Source organism: Cydia fagiglandana, chromosome 26 (assembly GCF_963556715.1).
Source record: "Cydia fagiglandana chromosome 26, ilCydFagi1.1, whole genome shotgun sequence".
NCBI lineage: Eukaryota > Metazoa > Arthropoda > Insecta > Lepidoptera > Tortricidae > Cydia > Cydia fagiglandana.
In genome coordinates this window covers 7,359,481-7,383,653 of record NC_085957.1, presented here as the reverse complement: position 1 = coordinate 7,383,653, position 24,173 = coordinate 7,359,481, and the positions used below count along the sequence as shown (strand labels likewise).

General features: G+C 42.4%; 2 protein-coding genes across 2 annotated transcripts in view; both read left to right on the top strand.

Moving 5' to 3' along the window:
• The window catches only part of LOC134677346 (uncharacterized), a 47,836-nt gene extending 31,575 nt beyond the window's left edge, over positions 1 to 16,261 (top strand). Inside the window, exons 4-21 of the mRNA XM_063535781.1 lie at positions 298 to 410; positions 1,838 to 1,913; positions 2,883 to 3,051; positions 4,611 to 4,733; positions 5,054 to 5,215; positions 6,392 to 6,571; positions 6,633 to 6,695; positions 6,757 to 6,819; positions 6,881 to 6,943; positions 7,005 to 7,067; positions 7,129 to 7,191; positions 7,344 to 7,439; positions 7,501 to 7,563; positions 7,716 to 7,811; positions 8,375 to 8,499; positions 12,694 to 13,258; positions 14,188 to 14,957; positions 15,919 to 16,261. Coding sequence (XP_063391851.1) covers positions 298 to 410; positions 1,838 to 1,913; positions 2,883 to 3,051; positions 4,611 to 4,733; positions 5,054 to 5,215; positions 6,392 to 6,571; positions 6,633 to 6,695; positions 6,757 to 6,819; positions 6,881 to 6,943; positions 7,005 to 7,067; positions 7,129 to 7,191; positions 7,344 to 7,439; positions 7,501 to 7,563; positions 7,716 to 7,811; positions 8,375 to 8,499; positions 12,694 to 13,258; positions 14,188 to 14,691 — 2,587 coding nt within the window. The 3' untranslated portion in view covers positions 14,692 to 14,957; positions 15,919 to 16,261. The remainder of the gene's footprint in view (positions 1 to 297; positions 411 to 1,837; positions 1,914 to 2,882; positions 3,052 to 4,610; positions 4,734 to 5,053; positions 5,216 to 6,391; positions 6,572 to 6,632; positions 6,696 to 6,756; positions 6,820 to 6,880; positions 6,944 to 7,004; positions 7,068 to 7,128; positions 7,192 to 7,343; positions 7,440 to 7,500; positions 7,564 to 7,715; positions 7,812 to 8,374; positions 8,500 to 12,693; positions 13,259 to 14,187; positions 14,958 to 15,918) is intronic.
• Positions 16,262 to 22,850: 6,589 nt separating this feature from the next.
• Positions 22,851 to 24,173, top strand: part of LOC134677477 (uncharacterized) — a 34,312-nt gene continuing 32,989 nt past the window's right edge. The window contains exon 1 of the mRNA XM_063535958.1: positions 22,851 to 23,033. The gene's annotated coding sequence lies outside the window, so the exon portion shown is untranslated. The remainder of the gene's footprint in view (positions 23,034 to 24,173) is intronic.

The following is a 24,173-nucleotide window of genomic DNA, read 5'->3' as shown; positions in this document are numbered from 1 at the left end:
GGTACCTAGCGCGCGCGCTGCACGCGGGCACGCGCGAGCTGCTGGTCAGCGGCTACGCGAGGGAGGCGAGAGAGTGAGTAGCTAGTGTATACTGGGCCGGTTGCTATGGCAACAGTAGCCGTGGGGCCGCGCGCGCCTCCGCTGGTACCTAGCGCGCGCGCTGCACGCGGGCACGCGCGAGCTGGTGGTCAGCGGCTACGCGAGGGAGGCGAGAGAGTGAGTAGCTAGTGTATACTGGGCCGGTTGCTATGGCAACAGTAGCCGTGGACCCGTTTAACATAATCATGGTGTTTGCAGATGCCTCGGCCACGTCAACCAGACGAGAGAGGAGATAGAGGCAGCGAAGGAGAGGGGAGATAAGGACAACGCGAAGGAAGAGGACAACAATAATCAGCCCGACGAACGGAGATGTAAGTTATAACTACTGAATTCGGTTAAAATTTTATCTCAAATACTTAGGGCATACTGAAAAATTCTGGAACTGGCCACTTAGAAAAAATAAGTCGTCTCATATATCAGAATCCAGAAATTTTCAGTATCGCCAGGCGTGGTTCACTCCGCGATTTCGTCGCTTTGCTACAAGTAGCTAAAAGTACATCGGTTCGACCCCAAGTCTGGGGTTTGCCATAAGCCGCCCGTAGCGCTGTCGCCACCTAGCGGCCATATCTGTGCTGATCGTGACAGACGCGTTTTGTTAGAGAGTGAGTCTTCTGTACTATTATTTATTCTGTGCTATCGCCCACGTAATAAGCTTACCCTGTTAGTTGGTGTGGTTCTCATGGAAGATTAATTTGACCCACTTCTAGATTTCCGATTGAGATGAAATTATGCATACATATTTGAGTCGCTTAACTTCAAACTCGGGTAAATCCATCTGTCAGATTATGCGATATTGGTATTAAGAAAAGGTAATAGGGTACATATTTGCTTAGAGGGTCCAATGGATTTACCCGAGTTTGAAGTTAAGCGACACATATAATCGGATGACAACGCAATATTATGATGACATGGTGTTCTGATGATGGAGACAGGAGTTGGCCATGGGAAGGTCTAGATCTATATTAGTTGCCTGCAGAAGGAAAGTACAGTCAAAAGGCCTGTGCACACCGGCTGCGTGTGCGTGTCGTGCACGTGCGGCGTTGCAGTATACAGATTCTTATGAGAGACGGCACATCGCTTGCGTGACGTGTGCGGCTCCAACATTATAGCCGATGTGCACAGGCCTTAAAAGCTTGTACCAAACACAGACAAAACATCCACCAGACTGAGTATAGTCGCGCTACCCCCTCTGCCACGCATACGGTAATTTTACTCCATGTTCGAGTCGAAAGTGTCTTTGTGTGACGTTCGTGTCTTTGGACGGACCAATCACGGCACGGGACTTCGCTTACCTCGTCCCGCGCACCCCCGCATTTTAGGCATCATCGGTTGCATGAAATAATTGCTCTAAATTCGGTTTAGAGGATTCCTCATCTATGGTACCAAAAAAGAAAATTTTGCCACAAACTTTTATTTTTGGCGCGTGTATATAATATTGACATCAATGATTGCTGTAACTAAAGTTCGTTTTTTTAGCATTAGAAATAAGGTAAACAATCTTGATGTGTCTTTTAATTCAAAAACACATTTTAAAAATAAGTTACGGCAAATATGTAACAATTATGAATATAATACGATCATTTATATTCTTCTGCTTTCATAAGTAATAGTTTTTGAATTTTAAAAAGCGTTTTTCAATTAAAAGACATGTCAAGATCGCTTACCTTCATGCAAGTTCTTTCTAATGCTAAAAAAAACGAACTATAGGTAGAATAACGAAACCTACATCTATTTTTAGTTGCAGCACAGCGGGTGATAGAGGTCCCGGCGCTGGGACCCAATGCTCAGCTCTACATAGATGACCAGAGTTCAAAGTAAGACTTAGATTATTTCGCATTTTGTGTAATGCTACTAGTATATAGGGTGGAAAGATAAGTCGGGCCCTGGAGGGAAACTACCTTAAATCCTTAAGCAGGCTCATTTTACTAAAAGGAGACATTCCTTTATTTTAAAAAAGAAACAACACTGTATTCAAGGTATTTTTCTATTTTTCTTAAATTTGGCTTGTCTAAAAATATTGAGTACTAAATATTAGATTTTATGGATATTTTGTACGACAGACGAGTGTAAGACCTAATGTTTCTTGGAGAAATATTACAATTAACATTAACTGTATCGACTAGTAGAATAAAATTGCGAGTTTTTATTTTTTGGATTTTTTAGTCGGTTCGAGTCCCGGGCGAGGCAAGCGAGTTTTAGAAAATCTTTGAATGCAGTTTTGTTTCTTTTCAAAAATAAAGGAACCCTCCCTCTTCCTACCCCTACCTGTACTCCCTAAGTACCTTTTTAGGGTTCCGTACCCAAAAGGTAAAACGGGACCCTATCACTAAGACTTCGCTGTCCGTCCGTCCGTCTGTCACCAGGCTGTATCTCACGAACCGTGATAGCTAGACAGTTGAAATTTTCACAGATGATGTATTTCTGTTGTCGCTATAACAACAAATACTAAAAACAGAATAAAATAAAGATTTAAATGGGGCTCCCGTACAACAAACGTGATTTTTGACCAAAGCTAAGCAACGTCGGGAGTGGTTGAATGGGTGACCGTTTTTTTTTTGCATCATGGTACGGAACCCTTCGTGCGCGAGTCCGACTCGCACTTGCCCGGTTTATTAACCCTATTTGTAAGTGCAAGTGTAAGTGTATTTGAAATTCCCTCATACTATACTTATTTGTATTTCATTTACCTCTGTGTATTGTGGTTTCGTACACAGCCGCCCGCTTAATTTGATATTTTCATGTATTCGAACGCACACGAGATCTTCCATGATTTTTTTCCCCAGCTCCCCAGAAGCGTTCGCCTGGCCGCGTCCATCCGACCCTATAATCTCGGATAGCACGTGCCCGGGGCCCCAGTTCACACTGACACCATCTACGCTCCGGCAGCTGGCCGACACGTGCCCGACGCTCACATCCCTCGCGCTAGAGTACTGCAACATCAACTGTAACTGTGTGAGTGTCCTTACAGTTCACACTGACACCATTCTCGCTCCGGCAGCTGACAGACACGTGCCCGACGCTCACATCCCTCGCGCTAGAGTACTGCAACATCAACTGTAACTGTGTGAGTGTCCTTACAGTTCACACTGACGCCATCCACGCTCCGGCAGCTGGCCGACACGTGCCCGACGCTCACATCCCTCGCGCTAGAGTACTGCAACATCAACTGTAACTGTGTGAGTGTCCATACAGTTCACACTGACGCCATCCTCGCTCCGGCAGCTGGCAGACACGTGCCCGACGCTCACATCCCTCGCGCTAGAGTACTGCAACATCAACTGTAACTGTGTGAGTGTCCATACAGTTCACACTGACGCCATCCTCGCTCCGGCAGCTGACAGACACGTGCCCGACGCTCACATCCCTCGCACTAGAGTACTGCAACATCAACTGTAACTGTGTGAGTGTCCATACAGTTCACACTGACGCCATCCACGCTCCGGCAGCTGACAGACACGTGCCCGACGCTCACATCCCTCGCGCTAGAGTACTGCAACATCAACTGTAACTGTGTGAGTGTCCATACAGTTCACACTGACGACATCCACGCTCCGGCAGCTGACAGACACGTGCCCGACGCTCACATCCCTCGCGCTAGAGTACTGCAACATCAACTGTAACTGTGTGAGTGTCCATACAGTTCACACTGACGCCATCCTCGCTCCGGCAGCTGACAGACACGTGCCCGACGCTCACATCCCTCGCACTAGAGTACTGCAACATCAACTGTAACTGTGTGAGTGTCCATACAGTTCACACTGACGCCATCCACGCTCCGGCAGCTGACAGACACGTGCCCGACGCTCACATCCCTCGCGCTAGAGTACTGCAACATCAACTGTAACTGTGTGAGTGTCCATACAGTTCACACTGACGCCGTCCACGCTCCGGCAGCTGGCCGACACGTGCCCGACGCTCACATCCCTTGGGCTAGAGTACTGCAACATTAACTATATCTGTGTGTTCGAACCCCGGTTCGTACCAATGAGTTTTTCGGAACTTATGTACGAAATATCATTTGATATTTACCAGTTGCTTTTCGGTGCAGGAAAACATTGTGAGGAAACCGGACTAATCCCAATAAGGCCTAGTTTCCCCTCCGGGTTGGAAGGTCAGATGGTAGTCGCTTTCGTAAAAACTAGTGCATACGCCAATTCTTGGGATTAGTTGCCAAGCGGATCCCATGAGGCTCCCATGAGCCGTGGCAAAATGCCGAGATAACGCGAGGAAGAAGAGTAGTAGTCAAATACCTTCATCATTATCATCTCAGCCATAAGACGTCCACTGCTGAACATAGGCCTCCCCCTTGGACCTCCATTCGTACCGGTTGGATGCGACCCGCATCGAGCGTCTTCCGGCGACCTTAACAAGGTCGTCTGTTCATCTTGTGGGTGGACGTCCTACGCTGCGCTTGCTAGTCCGTGGTCTCCACTCGACCACTTTTCGTCCCCATCGGCCATCTTCTCTGCGTGCGTTATAGTCAAATACCTTATTCTGTGGTGTTGTTTCAGACGAGCATCAGCATGTTTCCACCGACCCTCAAGAAGCTGTCGCTCCGCGGGTCCAAATGTTACAACCTGCCCCTGGATCGCTCGTTCCTGTTTAAAATACAGGACTCTCTGCCCGATTTGGAAGTAAGATGATATTTTCATTATTCTTGAAGTGTTTTTACCCAATACAAGACAATACAATATGCAATACAATACAAATATTCAATCTTTAAATACACATTTTTGACTGGTCCATTTTTTATGAGAGAGTAAATTTTTTTCGCGATTTCGGGGTTGGTCTCATCGTAAAAGTTGCTCAGTTTAATCCCAAAACCTCCCTGGCAACGGGAATGCAGTTCTATTTTAGCCACCGTTTAAATTGTAGCTGGAATAGGTATCGCCTGCCTCGTATCATTAAACGTCCTCGCTTTCACTCGTCCGTCTAACTCCCCTCTTTTTTTCAGTCGCTGGACGTGAGCGAATGCGAGTGGATGGAGCCAGCCACCCTCCTCCCCTTGAGCAAGCTGCCCGTATTGAAACACCTTTACGCTCGGGATTGCCTGCGACTGACAGAGTTTGTGGCATACGCCTCTCTAGCCACTAGATACGGGTTCACTAAACTACAGGTATTTTATTTATATTTTCACCTTTTTAAGAACTAGCTCTAAGAACTATTTTTAAGACAACCTGAAACCTTCAAGTCAAGAGTGAACAGGCACCTTCTGGGCGAGCTCGCTCCATCGTAGGCCACGTCTACGCCTCGGCTAGTCTGTGGCTATGAGTAAGCCCATTCATAAAAAAAAACGTGCTATACCCTGTCAGGGTCCATGTGCTTCAATAATCTGCAACAACACAACATATGTACCATGGTTGGCAATAAACGATTATGATTATGATTTTGAAACAACTTGCTATACTCTGTATCTTTAGGTATATTAAGGGTGTCACATGCGCGTTTTTAACTTATGAAGAAATTGTTTCTACTATAATCTAAAATAAATAAATAATTTGAGATATGGTTTTGTTTCGCCCTCTTGACGGCGTCGAGCTGTGATTGGTCAATTTCATTATAGTTGACTAAACCGTTTCGAAATGAATATTATAGTTGAGTTGGGAGCCCGTACATTCTTTCAAGAATTACAGTCGACGAGTAGAAAAGATTCTATTATTTACTTTTTCTACTCCCGTACTTTTATTTGTCATTTAAAGGGTCGTGCACACACCTTTAAAACCCTACCTTATAGTTGTCAAGACAAGTCTTTAGTTTATTCCCCAAAAAAGAATTTGTGCATACACGCCGTACCTTTTTGGCACTTTTACGATACTTCGTGTAATCACCACTTTAAAAATATTGTATGAAATACATTGTTACCAATCTAATTTTAATTGTCATCTTTGACAGATGAGTGAACCATAGACATGTTTTTTTTTTATTTCATTCATTTTCCCGCCCGTACCCTTAATTCTTAGCTATTTCTTGAATGAAAAATATTCGTTAAATTTATAATTTTATTTCAAAATAAGTGATTTGTCGTAGAAAACCATTGTATGCAACATTGTTTAACTGAGTCAAAAAATACTCGTGGCGTCTTCATTAAAAGGCTTCGCCTCAAATTGTTACTCACGCCACTCGCCTTTTTTGACCTCTCTTAAACAACGGTTGCATAAAATAAAATTGTAGTTTATAAAATACATATGTATGTTAGTCTGTAAGGTATTTGTAATATGGGCCTTGTTGCCTGAATTAAATTTCTAAATAAATTTCTAAATAAATAAATAAATAAAATACTATACCGTTTCAGTCACTAGATCTCCGCGGCTCACCCGTGGGCGACTCCGAGGTGTCGGCGCTAGGCTGGCTCGCCACGCTGAGCCGCCTGTGGCTGTCCCCCGCGCGCGCCGCCCCTCCCCCCGCGCAGCACGCGCACCGCGACCGGGACCCTCCGCCCGCCGCCAGCGCCCAGGACCAGTGGGAGGACCAGGTGTGTGTATCCCCCCACCCTCATCCAGCTGTGGCTGTGTAGCTGTCTCCCCCCACGGCAGCACGCGCACCGCGACCGGGACCCTCCGCCCGCCGCCAGCGCCCAGGACCAGTGGGAGGACCAGGTGTGTGTATCCCCCCACCCTCATCCAGCTGTGGCTGTGTAGCTGTCTCCCCCCACGGCAGCACGCGCACCGCGACCGGGACCCTCCGCCCGCCGCCAGCGCCCAGGACCAGTGGGAGGACCAGGTGTGTGTATCCCCCCACCCTCATCCAGCTGTGGCTGTGTAGCTGTCTCCCCCCACGGCAGCACGCGCACCGCGACCGGGACCCTCCGCCCGCCGCCAGCGCCCAGGACCAGTGGGAGGACCAGGTGTGTGTATCCCCCCACCCTCATCCAGCTGTGGCTGTGTAGCTGTCTCCCCCCACGGCAGCACGCGCACCGCGACCGGGACCCTCCGCCCGCCGCCAGCGCCCAGGACCAGTGGGAGGACCAGGTGTGTGTATCCCCCCACCCTCATCCAGCTGTGGCTGTGTAGCTGTCTCCCCCCACGGCAGCACGCGCACCGCGACCGGGACCCTCCGCCCGCCGCCAGCGCCCAGGACCAGTGGGAGGACCAGGTGTGTGTATCCCCCCACCCTCATCCAGCTGTGGCTGTGTAGCTGTCTCCCCCCACGGCAGCACGCGCACCGCGACCGGGACCCTCCGCCCGCCGCCAGCGCCCAGGACCAGTGAGAGGACCAGGTGTGTGTATCCCCCCACCCTCATCCAGCTGTGGCTGTGTAGCTGTCTCCCCCCACGGCAGCACGCGCACCGCGACCGCGACCCCCCGCCCGCCGCCAGCGCCCAGGACCAGTGGGAGGACCAGGTGTGTGTATCCCCCCACCCTCATCCAGCTGTGGCTGTGTAGCTGTCTCCCCCCACGGCAGCACGCGCACCGCGACCGCGACCCCCCGCCCGCCGCCAGCGCCCAGGACCAGTGGGAGGACCAGGTGTGTGTATCCCCCCACCCTCATCCAGCTGTGGCTGTGTAGCTGTCTCCCCCCACGGCAGCACGCGCACCGCGACCGCGACCCCCCGCCCGCCGCCAGCGCCCAGGACCAGTGGGAGGACCAGGTGTGTGTATCCCCCCACCCTCATCCAGCTGTGGCTGTGTAGCTGTCTCCCCCCACGGCAGCACGCGCACCGCGACCGCGACCCCCCGCCCGCCGCCAGCGCCCAGGACCAGTGGGAGGACCAGGTGTGTGTATCTCCCCACCCTCATCCAGCTGTGGCTGTGTAGCTGTCTCCCCCCACGGCAGCACGCGCACCGCGACCGCGACCCCCCGCCCGCCGCCAGCGCCCAGGACCAGTGGGAGGACCAAGTATGTGTTTACCCACCCACATTCACTTGTGGCTGTGTATGTGGCTATAGCTATTTGTCTTTGAATGAACCAATCACGGCACGGGACTCGATCACCTCGTCCCCCCCTCCCCGTATTTTTGGCAGCATCGGTTTCATGAAAAAACCGGTCAAGTGCGAGTTGGACTCGCGTTTCAAAGGTTCCGTACATAAGTCCAACTCACGCTTGACTGCACATTTCTAATAGGTTTTCCTGTCATCTATTGGTAAAGTACTATCTTGTGTATTTTTTTCAAAATATTAAGCCCAGTAGTCTCAGAGATAAAGGGGGGGGGGGGGATGGTCGGACAGACAGACAGACGCAGGAGTGATCCTATAAGGGTTCCGTTTTTTCCTTTTGAGGTACGGAACCCTAAAGATTGTTCTATACTACTTCTTTTAAAACTAGCTGTTCTATGCAGGAACCAGAGTATTTCAAGATAAAGGAGCCAGACTACGACGACACGAATACTCCTGAACAGTGTCCAGACGAGAACAATCATACTTGGCAGGCCAAACTTAACGGCACATCTTCGGATTACAGCAGGTTAGTATATTATTATACACGGTGTAACATGAGTAAACCGAATAATTTTAACAGCGTATTCCTGATCATATTTAGAGACAAAAATGTCCTATATACTTTTTTGGAATTCGCCTAGTTTATGTAGCGATGCTACGTATTTGCCTAAGATAGATACATACTTTTCCATACAGGATAACCTGTACAACATGACTGTCGCATTTCCAACAGAATAACATACACCAGAGTATGACACTTATGTAAAACTGTAATGTACCTTCTCAGCTGTAGGTCGATTAGCATATACTGCCTCCTGGCTAACTGGTTTCGAAGAAACAAGTCCAAAGAGCATGCCACTCGAACGGAACTTGTCACCCAGATTGTACAGAGATTGTTGAACCAAACCTGGCTTCACGTATATCAAAATTATCCTCGTGATCCGCTTTAACTGCTCAAGTAGGTCACATCCTAATTTAATTAGTATTTTAGAATCATTTTCGGAATTTTTATGAAACATAAATAGCGATTATGACGGTGTCAAAGTGTTGAGATTTTTGACAGGTGAACTGTCAGAGAATAAGTTACTCGTTTAGTTACCGCATCGGAAGGAAGATATTCTGAATGAAACAATGTAGAAAACAGCGATAAAAATATAATTATTAGTAATTATTATTAACCACTTAAAATATTACAAGTATTAACGAGCATTGATATTTTTCGAGAATCATTTGATTTAGAAAAGATTTAAGTTGGTTTGACGTTTAATGTGTTGATGTGAATCGAAACGCAACGTGTCCGGTAGGATTTTATTTCGAACTGTCACTTCACTTAGACTTGGAATGGGAATACGCTAGCATGTAGATGGTTTCGAATTAAAGATTAGGAGGGATTGCCTCGTCTCCTTCCGCCGCCTGGTCCGGCTGGTGGGAGACCGATTTGTAAAGTGCGTATATCGCCGTGCGTGAATTGTGCGCGTGATTTACTTAGTGCGTCCCGTGTCGCCGATGGACATGAGCACGGTTGGTGATCGTGTTCCCTGGCGCGCTGTTGCGCGTCCCCGATTTTGCTGAGCGTCATGCTGACGCTGCCTCTACGCCGTAGGACGCGGCCTTGACTTGCAGGCCGTGTGTCGGATGGTTATGCTGCCGTCCGACGACTCCAAGGTGTCTTCGTGCGGGTCCTTCCCGTGAAAGTCCGAGCGCCGCAGGTTGTTCTCGCCTTAGCTTGTCACAGCTGGGGCTCGATGAACGCCCGCCGCTGATCTACGTCGATCTGTCTGCTACGCTAAGTCCCAGGATGAAAGCTACACCCGGTATCCGTGAGTGCACTAGACTTTCGTTTTATGTTTTGGCCAAAACTCCGCGTTTCGCCCGTCTCGCGATCGTAGGTTAAGAATTGCCATAGTGTCACCCCACAGCCGCCAACGGCTTATAGAAACAAATTGTATTTTGAGTAGCGCCCGCCCTGAAGCGGAGTGCCTTGTAAGTAGTTAGCGGAGTATATTAAATTGCATGTCAGATATTTGGTTTTATCTTTTCAATATCCTACCAAGTTCCCATTAACCAGGTTAGAATAACAAGAGGACCCTTGTACTTCAATAGTCCAATGTTTTACTGCGGATCTTATCTGAGGCATTTTTTCCATTAAGTATTTAAACATTTAAAACATTATTATTTTTTATTCACCACAGTGCCAGCGCCACTTTAAATCTAATTATTTTTTATACATGACAATGGCGCCCGAAGAAAGCTTAAATTAAATATATAGCCTGGTTATTGTGAGCTTGGGAAGCGATAACATCAATTTATAAAATTTTTGTCATTTAAAAAACTTTATTTTTAAAAAATTTAGTGAAATTATTTGTATTAAAAATATAAAATTAATTAATTTGTGAGTTTACTTGTGACAGGGTAGCAAATTCATCAATTATTACAATTATTATTAGGCTACACTATGACTAATTAGCATAGCGCTCAGCCACATATTATTTTTTCACCATGCTCCATTTGAGAGGTAGGTAATTTATTTTAACACTTCCCGTATAAAGTGAAGTGTTACCAATTTATTATACTTTATTACATACCCTGACACAAGCAAACCATTTTTTCTACCGACATGCCGGACGGGGAAGGAGAGGAATTTTATGAAGTAGGAGGGGGGGGATACCTTATCTACTCACCCCTACCCATGCCTAATGCCTCATTGTTTAATACGCGACCATGGGGTGCCGCGTTAGACAACCCACCCGCCCGACCCACCCATTTCAAAAGTATTAAAATATTTATTCATTTCTATTTCTCAAACCAACTCAAACTTTTCATTCCGGTGACTTAGTATGATAGACGAGACACTCTAAATTTCTTTGTTTTTGACTTATTCAGTTCTAAATAGAACTATTTTATAGAACTTAAATGTTCATATTATTTGTTTTTGTTTTTTTTTGAAATTTGAGGAAATTGGTCTTAGAATCAACCTCAATTTCGGCTATCTTAGCATAGCATTTTTTAAAGTTCTGCTGAAACATGCACCATTTGTATACGCTAAAGGTAGGGACATGTTGTTGAACGGCATGCTGCATTCCATTTGGAGTAGTATTCCTGATTCGTCACATAACCTCCGAATTTCCGAAATTAAATGTATTAGGATATATCACGAGGATAATTTTGATATACGTGAAGCCAGGTTTGGTCCAGCAATCTCTGCACAATCTGGGTGACAAGTTCCGTTCGAGTGGCATGCTCTTTGGACTTGTCTCCTCGAAGCCAGTTAGCCAGGAGGCAAGATATGTTAATCAACCTACAGCTGAGAAGGTACATTACAGTTTTACATAAGTGTCATACTCTGGTGTATGTTATTCTGACCGGGCTGTCAAACTTACGACTACCCAACGAAAGTCTTTTTTATGTTTTTATATAATTTCATAAATGATTCTAAAATACAAATTAAATTAGGATGTGACCTACTTGGGCAGTTAGAGTAGACCACGAGGATCGTTTTGATATGCATGAAGCCAGGTTTGGTCCAGCAATCTCTGCACAATCTGGGTGACAAGTTCCGTTCGAGTGGCATGCTCTTTGGACTTGTCTCCTCGAAGCCAGTTAGCCAGGAGGCAAGATATGTTAATCAACCTACAGCTGAGAAGGTACATTACAGCTTTACATAAGTGTCATACTCTGGTGTATGTTATTCTGTCCAAAATGCGACACTAATGTTGTACAGGTCACATTGTATGAGAAAGTACATGTTTGGTATAGGAAACCATGTAGCATCGCTACAATATCCCCTCTCATTATCGATACATTATCTCTCTAGAGAGATATTATTAATTGAAAAATAACGTAGTCTAAATATCTTTATTGATAGATGTCAAAAAGTGACAAGTAACCAAAGAATATATTACTCAGTAGCAAGTAACACTTTGCAAAAAGTAGGTTCTACGAAAAAAAAATGGAAAAATCAATTTTAAGTGACAAGTTTACCAATAAATTTTTTTTTTGCGAAATTGACCTAAACTCAGATTACATTTTTTACTTTTGACCCCAGAAATGCGTGGTTTCTTTTGTGCTCTTTCTTTTGGGCATTCGGCAAATACTGAATAGGTGTTTTTTTATTTCTGTATCCAGAATGAAATATGTTAACATAAATCGTTATTTTTAGTAAGTAAGTAGTCGGATTGCAGATTTCCAAGTGTTAACTTATTTTTTATGAGGCTTTCGAAAGATGATAATAATTCATATTTTTTTGCAGGAAGGTACATGTGTTATACCATTTTTGAATCTGTATAACATGCTAAATTTTTTGTCATTATTTGCTCATTACTTTTCTAGTATTTTTTTTTCACGACAGGTGGTCATAGTCGAAATTGATGCTTCGCTGTCAATTTAATTCAAGATTAAACCAGTACTTTTTTGTATTTTACATTGTTTATCGATAAAATACCTATTCTGTTATCTTAATTAACTATTCATGATGCCGTAAACATAAAAAAAAACTAACTTCGAGACCTTTCCAAATGCACACTGGCACAAACAATGTTAAAAACGGTCAAAATTCATGAAAAACCTTAATTTGGCAATAACTCGAAAACCGTGGCACTTTTACTGGGGTCATGTTAAGTTGGTTTGGGTCCTCTAGGCTTGGTCTACCTTCAGTGTCACTGTGACGTTTCACTTATGGGACACTCTGTATTTATATTAATCTATTATATTTTGTCCACAGCTCATTACCGACTGTCCTCAGCTCTCCAACGATGATCATTAACGCATCACCACTTCGGCCAGGATCGACCCCAAGGTCCAACCCTCCAAGACCCTCAGGGTCAAGACCTGACTCCAATGACAGTCCATCGATATCCAACTCATCTCCAAATGAACCAAAAGCCTCAAGTCCAACTATGGTTATACATGCTTCACCGACACGACCAGGCTCTTCTAATGACCAAAGATCAACAATATCCCGTCTATCTATGTCCCCTAATATATCAATAACTCCTCGACCGAACGTTAGTCCACCAAAAACTTGTTGTAACATCATCACTCCGTCTAGTGTGTTGAAATCTAGATCAAATTCGAATCCCGGACCATCGAAGAAACGGAAGACTAGCTCGCCAAGCCCAGGGCCTTCGAAAAGGAAACGTGATGATGATAGCTCAAGTTCTGATGATGATGATGTTCCATTGAAGTGTCTCATCAAGCCTAATGTCAATGAAGGGGCTAGTACTTCGAAAGAATCGGAAGAAGAGAAGGAAGATGAGACAGAAGAGGCAGAAGAGAATGGACAAGAGGTTAGTACAGTAACATACTATTATCATGCCGCGATCAGAAAGGGATTAGAAATAACAGATTTCCATACACTTACGTCAAAATCAATATGGATTGACAGCTATCTCAATCCCTTTCTAATCGCGATTCAGTAATACAGTAAACTTAGATTCCCAAATGTAGGTCATGTTAGCTCATTTCAACTTCATCCGTAACTGATATTACTGATAATTGATTTGATTTGTATTTTGCAATTATTATCGTTTTCAATTATTATTCGTATCGTTTTTAGTAGTGTAATTTTTATTTCTAAAAAAATATAACATTGCTTTAATCAAAAATATTTTTAATACAATAATAATAACTAATTTTAATTGCCTATTTCGTTGAGAACAAAATTACCAAAAATTTTACGTGTGACGTTTGTATGACGTCATTAATGGATGACTCCTATTTCAATATTGAATATCCTGGTCACGGCACCAAATTGTAACGCACTTCGAAAATTTAAAACTGCTACTTTCCACTTTTTACATTTTCAGATATTATATACATATTGTATACTAACCCTAAGGGGGTTCATAAACGTCTACTAAAGTTGATAAGCCGATAATAATCTTTTGTCCCGTTCCGACGTATTGGTTTGGTATGATGGAAAGGGACAAATGATTATTATCGGGTTATTCGCAGACGGCCTAGAACGCAAAATGACTAGTGTAAAAGTTTGCTTCTATCACTTTTAGTCTACATCGCGATCGGTCCAGAACCTGTTTGGCCTTCGGCCATTCGAAGATAACTAACGAACCTAACCTACCTAGTGATATAAAAAAGTGGTCATTTTGCGTTCTAGACCGTTCGTGACTATACCTTATTATCGGCTTGTCAACTTTAGTAGACGTTTATGAATAATACAATAAAGTTATTATATTGAATTTCCCGTCTTTATTTACAGGAGGAAGAAGCTCAACCCCGCCACCACGTCCTATACGTAAATGTGGGCCAACGCCTCCACGCAGTATACCGCCTCTCCCTAGACAACGAACACGTAGTCTCCTTTAACCGAAACTCTAACTTAAACCACAACACTAGAAACATCTTTCTATCACCACCCGGCTCACATCTAGACGCGTCATCACTTGTGACAGACTCCGCTATTAGAAGATTTGGGAGAGCTGACGGGGAAGATATCAACTATGTCCATATAGGCCCAAATGGTCCTTATCCGGGCGCTCAGGTCCCCGGTGCTAGGCCTGACAGGTCTTCTCTTACGCATCTAAGCGTCACTGGTTTCAGGACTATTACGGATAGGAGTCTAGATCACTTGGCGACGTCGGCGCCATTGCTACAGTTCCTAGATTTGTCTGAAACTAATGTAACTGATGCCGGTGTAGCGGCTTTTAGAAGTTTGAGGCCCGATTGTGAGGTGATTTATAGTAAGTATGAGAAGAAAGATTGAATCTAGTATAAGCTAGTTATCTATAGGATAGAGATACCCTAGTTTATTAGTAGTGTTACAGAATAAATAATAGTACTACCGTACAGAAAGGACACTTCATACAAAACCGAAGTTTGACAGCGGTTCAGGGTCGAATCATGCAATCATTGGCACTATTCCTTTTGGCTATTTAGTGTTGTCAAAATTCGAGTGATTATCTAATCTGTGGTCGAGTGCGCAGAAGGACGTTAACTTGTGTCAACCCTAACAGTGTACCCGACTGTCGGGTTCTTGGCCCTGAACAAAGAATTATATGACAAAGAACAACTCTCAATCTTCAAAAGTGTGACCAAAAATGAAATGCAAGTGTGTGCGTAAATTGTCTATGTGAGATCAAAAATAGTGATGTCATGTTACAACATATTAATAATCTGTCGATGTTTGATTGCTTTATCGACTACTTTTTCAAATGTGTTATTTTAAACATTAAAATTCTACGACATTATGACGTATAAATAACAATTGCACTGCGTTTGCCATCAAAATCGTTACAGACTTATCTTAATGTAACTCTTACTGTGTTGCAAAGTGAAGTTATCATGACACGCTAAACATGAACACCTTCAAAAAGGTATAACAATCGTTATTATTTGAAGTCTGTTATAAAAACTAATATCTTAATGATGTCTTGTGAAGAAATAATTACATAGCTATTAATATACCGACAAGTTATCGATACTGTCATATGAACATTTTGTCAAGCCCTAGCGTAAACGAACAGTTTATGTTATTACACAAAATATCCTAAATTATTGACTAATATGATAAAATATTAGCACGGAACGGAAGAAAAACTTATAATGAACTGTATAAACCGGCTTCTTACACTTTTTACGCTGTTAATTTGACACAATATCGTTATGAAAATTTCGTTCGGAATATCATAAATCCTCTGAAATGAGTAATTGCTTGGATTATTTGGCCCTGTGACACTGCAATCCGGCACACTACAAGACACCATCTTCACTGAATTACTTTATTTAATACTTTTCGTCCTAATCCGTGTATATTTTTCAATTTGAAAATTACCGTGATACGCTCTTGGCCGTCCGCGGCCGTCGTCAAACTCAAAAGTGGTTACGTTTTCTCATTGGTAGCCTGACTCTTTCGCACTCATGGGATGTTCATATACGTGATGGCTTCCCTTTCGCACACTTCAGCTGTCTGTCAAGCGCAAGCGAATCCTAGGTCTATGGCCCTGAATGTGTTAAAGGTCTCTGGCGGCTAGAGGGCCAAATATAATTTCCTTCGCCCTATTTTTGAAAGCTATCGTGATAGGGGGTTGTGAAGGGAATTGAATGAGACTGAATGAATTGGATAAGATTTTATTCACTATGATGATGATGATGATGTATACTATAGTTTACATTGCATAGTACACAGACAAAACATCCTCCAGACTGAGCATAGTCGCGCTACCCCCTCTGCCACGCATACGGTAATTTTACTCCATGTTCGAGTCGAAGGTGTCTTTGTGTGACGTCCGTGTCTTTGAACGAACCAATCACGGCACGGGACTTCGCTCACCTCGTCCCGCGCACCCCCGCATTTTTCGCATCATCGGTTGCATGAAATAATTGCTCTAAACTCGGTCTAGATGATTCCTAGTCTATGGCATAGTATTGTACAGGCTATGATGGTCGCCGTGTTGTCGTCACCCTGTGTCACGTTCTGACATGACAGGTAAGAGCGAGAACGCAGTCTGACACGAAAGTTGATAAAAACGCAACCATCCTATCGTAACACGCGTCGCGTGATTCTGTAAGGGTGGTATTCTACCAATGTGTATTTTGTCTTACATTTTTCTTAATGAGAGAGTGAGACGCAGTTACATTGGACAGATGTAATACCACCAATACGTGGCGCATCGTGCATTAAGACTCGCACGAAAATAGCCGCTCCCATACAATCGAAGTTACGCCAGGCGTGGCTAACTCCGCGATTTCGTCGCTTTGCTACAGGTAGCTAAAAGTACATCCGTTCCACACCAATTTCGGTGGCTAGCCATAAGCTGCGCGTGGCGCTGTCGCCACCTAACGGCCATATCTGTCCTGATCGTGACATACGCGTTTTGTTAGACTGAGTCTTCTGTACCTAGTACTATTATTTATTCTGTGGTTACGCTTATTTTAAAACGACTGTATAGAGGCGGCTTTTTGGCGGCGAGTTAATTTGGTTACGTGGGAGTTCGCCATATCCTCCAAGGCCCAGCCAACGCAACGCAAAATCAACTCTATTTCCTTCACAATAGGTTTAATTTTCAGTGGCAAATGGATTATTAATTTGTATTAATAATCCAAAATTTGCCATTGAAATTTAAACCTATTGTGAAGGAAATAGAGTTGAGTTTGCGTTGTTGGAAAATTGAACGAAACAGAGCAAAAGAAACTCTGCTTCAATTGAATAGGATTTAAATTTCATCTAACTGAAGAGGTACAGTCAGCAGCAGAAGTTGCTAAGCGGGCGAGGTGTTCAAAATTACCTTGACACGCTCTTATTCTCTGAACAATAAAGTCGCGTCAAGATCATTTTGAACACCTCGCCCGCTTAGCAACTTCTGCTGCTGACTGTACTATAGGTACTAGGTAGGATCTTGCGCCTTAGGAGGATATTTATGTAAATTCTACGTTTAAAAAAGGAAAGTTATGAAAGGATTCATATGGATTAATAGATGGAATGTATTATATGTTTTAAAGTAAGTTCTATAATCTGCATATTTACAAAAAATGCCTATTTAATGTATAAACTTAGATATCTTTTGGTATCTTATTATATCAAATGCTCTTTGGTAAACAAAGACATTGAATAAAGTAAGGATGGTAAGCACGTAGAATTTTGTACATTGCCCCGCCATTTTCTATCTCTATCGCACACGCGTAAATATATTGCTGTCTCGCCGATGATGCCGGCGGTCAATGCCATTGTGCGAACGCGACAGCAATAAAATTATGTGCGTGCGATAGAGATAGGAACAGGACAATGTTCGTACGTTATGTTACAATTATACTCTGTATCTTTAGGTATTTAAATAAAAGTAAACAAAATCTACCCTCAAAAGGTTTGTTATGCCAGTTGAGGGTAGATGAAAACATTACACGATCAAATAATGTAGGTTAAAGTCAGGTCGTTCAGTGACAGATCCAGGCGGTTTTGTATTTGGTCGGTTAACCAATAAATGTTATAACTACCCGAAAATATATGTACAATCGTTTGTTTAATTTTATTTAAATACCTAAAGATACAGACTATAGAAATACTGTTTTGGATAAGTATGTGATATATTTTGCTTGTTATAATATTAATTGATATTTATTTACGCTTAGAATTCAAAAATATATTTTTAATTCTCTAAGGTAAGTTAGAATACTTAGAATATATTATAACTTAGTTATTTAATGAAGCATTTTGATGGTTTAAACCTCATACATAGTATAATTTAGGTTTAAGTAGATAAGTATTATAATTAATTTTACATGCGAAGCATTTTTTGTTTTAGGAGATACTTAAGTCAAGCCTTGCAACCGGTTCTTTCTTCATACAAAAAATACCGGTATTATTACCTTATTTTAAATACCTGTTTTTTGCCGATATAATAAAGTTTTTTTGAATAATACAATGATGGTGTCCGTCCCGCCCGATGGTAAGCGATAACCGTAGCCCATGGATGCCTGTGACGTCAGCAACAATGTGACTTGTCGAATTGTCGCACCTGTCACGTTGGTGAAATAGGGGCCTGGTGAAACTAAAGCTTGCAATATTGGGCTATTTTGGGATTAAAAAAAACCGGTTTCGAGCCTTGACTTAAGTGTAATTTTAAACCTTTACCAATGAAATCAAATATCATGTGCTCCAAGCTTAGTTTCAGATAGTTGATTTCTGATATTATCAATCGAAAGTTGCAATATCGTTCATAATAATATGCTAATAATATGTTCATATTAATAAGCTGTGTATACAGATTCAAAACTATCTACTTATAAAAAGTTACGAAATTGTCAAAATATACTTATAATACTTAAAAAAAATTAATAATGTTACCCAGTATTCCAGCTGGGTTTGGAAATGGTATCAAATAAAGGAAAAAAAAATTCTATGGGAGGGTAATTTTTTTCGTGATTTCGGGGTTGGTCCCATAGTAAAAGTTGCTCAGTATAATCCCAAAACCTCCCTGGCAACGGGAATGCAGTTATTTTTTGGCCACCCTGGATATACTTATACATACATGTATCTATTTTAATGGACATCCTGTATTTTAGATTGTATCCTAAGTTTGGGAATAGCTAAGTAATGAACTATTTTTAGATGCAAAGTCTGAGTGTATTCTTAAGTGTCAAAATAAATGTCTCAAAAATATGGTTTTGCGTTTATATTATTTAGGGCCACTCGCATCATTCACTAACCCGGAGTTAAACGAAATAAATCTGGAGTTACCATGGTTACCCGTACAATTTGACACTGACTTAACGGTTTAACCGGTTAACCCCGGGTTAGTGGGATGGTGCAAGCGGCGCTTAATATCTTATTTAATAACTAAGGCCTACTTGCACCATTCCACTATCCCGGGGTTAATCGGTTAAACCTGGAGTTACCATGGTTATCAGTACAATTTGACACTGAGTTCCGGTTTAACCGCTTAACCCCGGGCTAGTGGGATGGTGCAAGTGGGCCAGAGCACAGAAGAAATAATAGTACAGTTATCAGCAATAGTATCTTACACAACTAGGGCCGCAAAAATATGTGACACGTTCTTATTTGGAGCGCAATAAGAGCGCGTCATATATTTTTGCGGCCCTAGTTGTGTAAGATATTATTGCTGATGACTGTACTACCGTACAGTAAGGACACTTCCTACAAACCCGAAGTTTGACACCGGTTCAGGGTCGAATCATACTATCCCTTTCTAATACATATATGGCACTATCCCTTTCGGCTATTTACGGTTGTCAAAAATCAAGTGATTATCTTATCTGTGGTAGTTCCCCGAAGTTAGGAGTCTCCCCACTGCCTGGACATAGGTTAGTTTTACATGTGACTTTCACCGCTTGGTCGGTACTGTCACACGAGGGACTGACACACTACCGCGAGTGTATCGAGGAGTTAGCATGCGGGCCGGTGGCACTGTACCACAGAATAAGTAATAGAATTATCATACAGAGCGCCACGCACCGCCCCGCCCCGACTCGCATTACCTCGCCCCGCGACTGGCCGCGACATGAATCGTGCGGACTTCTAGCGTCCTCTCAGTAAAGCGACTTTCCCACACATACACGATGACGTGTGTACAGACGTGCTGCGCACACATAAAAACGCTTACGATTTTTGATGTATGGCTTGTCCCTGTGACGTACATCGGTGCCTGGACATATTTAGGTTAGTTTTACTCAAGTGACTTTCACCGCTTGGTCGGTATTGTCACACGAGGGACTGACACACTACCGCGAGTGTATCGAGGAGTTAGCATATGGCGGGCCGGTAGCACCGTATATCGATGCCGCTAACCGTGCGTTACTTTCGTATGTGCTCCAAACTTTAATCTAATCGGTCCATTCGGATCAAATTGGCTGTGACAGCCTATACGGGTTATGTTTTCTCGTTTTGCGGTTGCGCAATCCTGAAAATACGTTATAAAAAAGAAAATATTAATAACCCTCGATATCTTTTTACCCATGTAAACACAATTTGCACCCTTAAGGCTCCCTAGCGGAGCGGCGCGGTAGCAAGGCGATGATGTCACATTGAGCGCGGTCGGCGGATTGAAACCGTTTTGATCGCGGACCCGCGTTGTAAGTTACTTAGTTAGTTGTAAGTCGACGTATCGAGAGCGGATTGAACGCGGTGCCGCGCTTCGGTAATGTGACGTAGCTTATAACGTTCTGTCCATTCCCAGTTGCGAGGTACCGCGTCGGTGCCGCTACCGCGTCAATGTGACGGAGCCTTTAAAAGCTTTTTCACACAGGCGCGTTTTCCGTGCGGGGATGAGCGGGGCGCGCCGATTTTACATATACAAAGTTCACGTTCCGTCCCACCCGGAAAACGTGTCTGCGTGACGGAACCTTAAGCGTGTTGTTTAGCGCCGCGCCACCGGGCCTTTCTAGGTCACTCGGGTCATCTTAGCAGCGCGCTAATGTGACCGTTACGGACCTAGATCTGCGGTAAACAGCCAAATTCACACATTAGCAGGTCTACTTACAGTCCCAGGTTTACTGTAAATAACTATATGTGACGTTATCTATGTAAAGGGACCTTATTACGCGCTTACGCCATTATGAACAATGCTCCGATATAAATTCAATGCCGCGCGACGCTGTGCGGCGTAAGCGCCATCGACAATAAGGTCCCTTTTCATAGATAATGCCCCATATGTGTGTTACGTACAGTCGCCAGATATATCGGAGCGGCCGAGGCGTTCACAAATACCTGAACACGCCTATGTCATCAAGGCTTTAAAGTGCGTGTTCAGATATTTTTGAACACCTAAGCCGCTCCGATATATCTGATGGCGACTGTACATCGTCAGGTGACAACTAATTGATTCGGTTAAATTATGTTCTAATGTATGGGCAAGAAAAACAAATTATAGCCAGCATTCTATGAATGTAGTATGATACCTTTGGGTATGGTGCTTTACGCACACTAGCGTCCCTTCCCCTCCCCCTGACGCAACCCCCCCTTTTAGCTTGAAATATGTCCCGGTTTACGGTTTTTTTTTATTTTTGAGAAAAGTATTAGAGTTAGGAAAAAAGTGTCAAGGTAAGAAATAATCCTTAATAAATTTTAAACAAAAAAGGTTATATACAACTTTTTGGTAAGACTAACCATATTCATGTATTAACTTGTTGAAGTTCAATTTAAGTTAGTACGTGATAGTACTGAAATAAAACTAATACGGAGAATAAGCTTGCAAGCTTATTCTTCGTGAAGATTTCTTTCAGTACTGTCACGTACTATGTTATATTGAACTTCAACAAGTTTTTCAACGGTAAAATTTTGTCGTAGTTCATCTAGCTAAAACATCAATATGGTGCGTCGTATCAAAAAAATGAATATAACCTTTTTTGTTAAGAATTTAATAGGGAACATTTCTTTCATTGACACTTTTTTCCTATATTGTATACTTTCCCCAAAAAACAAAAAACACTCTCAACCGGGACATATTTCAAGCTAAAAGGGGGGGTTGCGTCAGGGGGAGGGGGAGGGACGCTAGTGTGCGTAAAGCACCATACCCAAAGGTATCATACTACATTCATAGAATGCTGGCTATAATTAGTTTTACAAAAACACAATTTGACCGAATCAAATAATCACTACTTACTACTAGTTCAGAGCCATTGTGAACCGTAGTAGTATCAAAACAAGGTTGATTTTTATTTATTTATTTTTTCGAGGCGTTAAAGAACAAATTATCTATAATTATGCGCGTGCGATAGAAATGAGTAAAGGCGGGTCAAAGTACGAAATTATTTGTGCTTTGCGTTCTTACTATAGTTATAGCCTGTATTCACCTCGCAAAGTATAAAGTAAGGATTGAAAAATCACCCTTATTCATAAAATTTGACGGTCCATTTAGTTAAATTATGTTTTATGCCTTTCCTACAAATATACCTATAAGTCAAAATGACAGATACAGACAAACGATTTATTAACTACATATATAATTGCTTGTAGCTCGAATGAATAAGGGAGTTAAAATTCAGCATTACCAACACATATTTAAATTGTTTCCCTCTTACAAGTTCAAGAGCGTCATTGTACAGTCAGTAGCAAAAGTTGCTAAGCGGGCGAGGTGTTCAAAATCATCTTGACGCGACTTTATTGTTAAGAGAATAAGAGCGTGTCAAGGTAATTTTGAACACCTCGCCCGCTTAGCAACTTCTGCTGCTGACTGTACCTCTAATTAGATAAATTTACGTTCGAATTTCTAAACAAGACTGTCTGTTTGTTTAATATATTTCAGCCTTTCTACCTGTAAATATCAGAGCTAAAAGTTTTACTCGGCGAAAACCACAATTTGAACCCGGCACGGAGAAACGGGCACAAATAAAATGACTAATAAACTAAAATTATTCGCATAAACAGTACGACATTTCGTTCTTTACTTTCGCCATCTTCGCGCGAACCTAACAGTTCTTTAGTCGGCCAAACGCCTGCGCGCGCATCAGACGCTGACGTTCGAGTTCGCGCCAATTTTTCTTTTTTCAAAAAAGCGCCTTCGAAAAAAAAAAGTGTAGTGATGTGACAGTTAGTTACCGATTCAGTGACTTTCTCGTTTTGTTACTGTTCCAGTTGTCGGATTAAAAAGTTTGGTGGGTACTTTTATAGGCATGCTTTTATTTACAACTATTGTCTATTACCAAAACAAAACGATTGTTTACCTCTATGTGGTATAATTTTTATTCGAATTCACAAGAATATTAAATATATTTCGGACATACATTTTGTACCATTTGCTATATTATTATTAACTTGTACCTGATGTACGAGTATGTACATTTCGTGGTAAAATATAGTTTATATATTTTAAATTTTCTTTTGCATTTAATTTAAGTTTATCAGGAATAAAATGAACAATTACTGATTTTTATAATATTCTTATACAAGTGCTTACAAGTAGACCATATTTTACCTATGTTTGCGTAATTATTACTAACACAAATTAAATAATTTTTAACTTCCCGGCACTTGGGTAAACAGAAGCGTCGGTTTGCAATACCTACTTACAGAGTGGTCAGAAAGTACAAATTATTAACGCGTTTTGTACTGTATTTGTACGCGTACCTATTAAAAATATTCGCAGTTACATACAGTGTGTGTCTGACCATGGGGCTCTAAATCCAGGGCTCGATTCTACTTGCTAAACTGAGCTACTTTTACTATGGGACCAACCCTAAAATCGGGGAAATTTTTTTGGCTTTTCCATAGAAAACGTCGACATCTGATCAGCCAAAATGTATGAAAAAGTAAAAAATTTTTTCGGGATTTCGGGGTTGGTGCCATAGTAAAAGTAGCTCAGTTTAGCGAGTAGAATCGAGCCCTGGATTTAAAGCCCCATGGTCAGACACACTCTGTATATTATGTTGGTACCTACGTGAAATATCACTACATCTTATAAAACAAAGTCCCCCGTCGCGTCTGTTTGTGAGTTTGTTCGCGATAAACCCAAAACTACTGAACGGATTTTCATGCGGTTTCCATCTATTAATAGAGTAATTCTCGAGGAAGGTTTAGGTGTCTATAGTTCGTTTTTTTTAGCATTAGAAAGAACTTGCAAGGAGGTAAGCGATCTTATATGTCTTTTAATTGAAAAACGCTTTTTAAAAATCAGAAACGATTACTTATGAAAGCAGAAGAATATAAATGATCGTATTAGATTCATAATTGTTACATATTTGCAGTAACTTATTTTTAAAATATGTTTTTCAATTAAAAGACACATCAAGATTGTT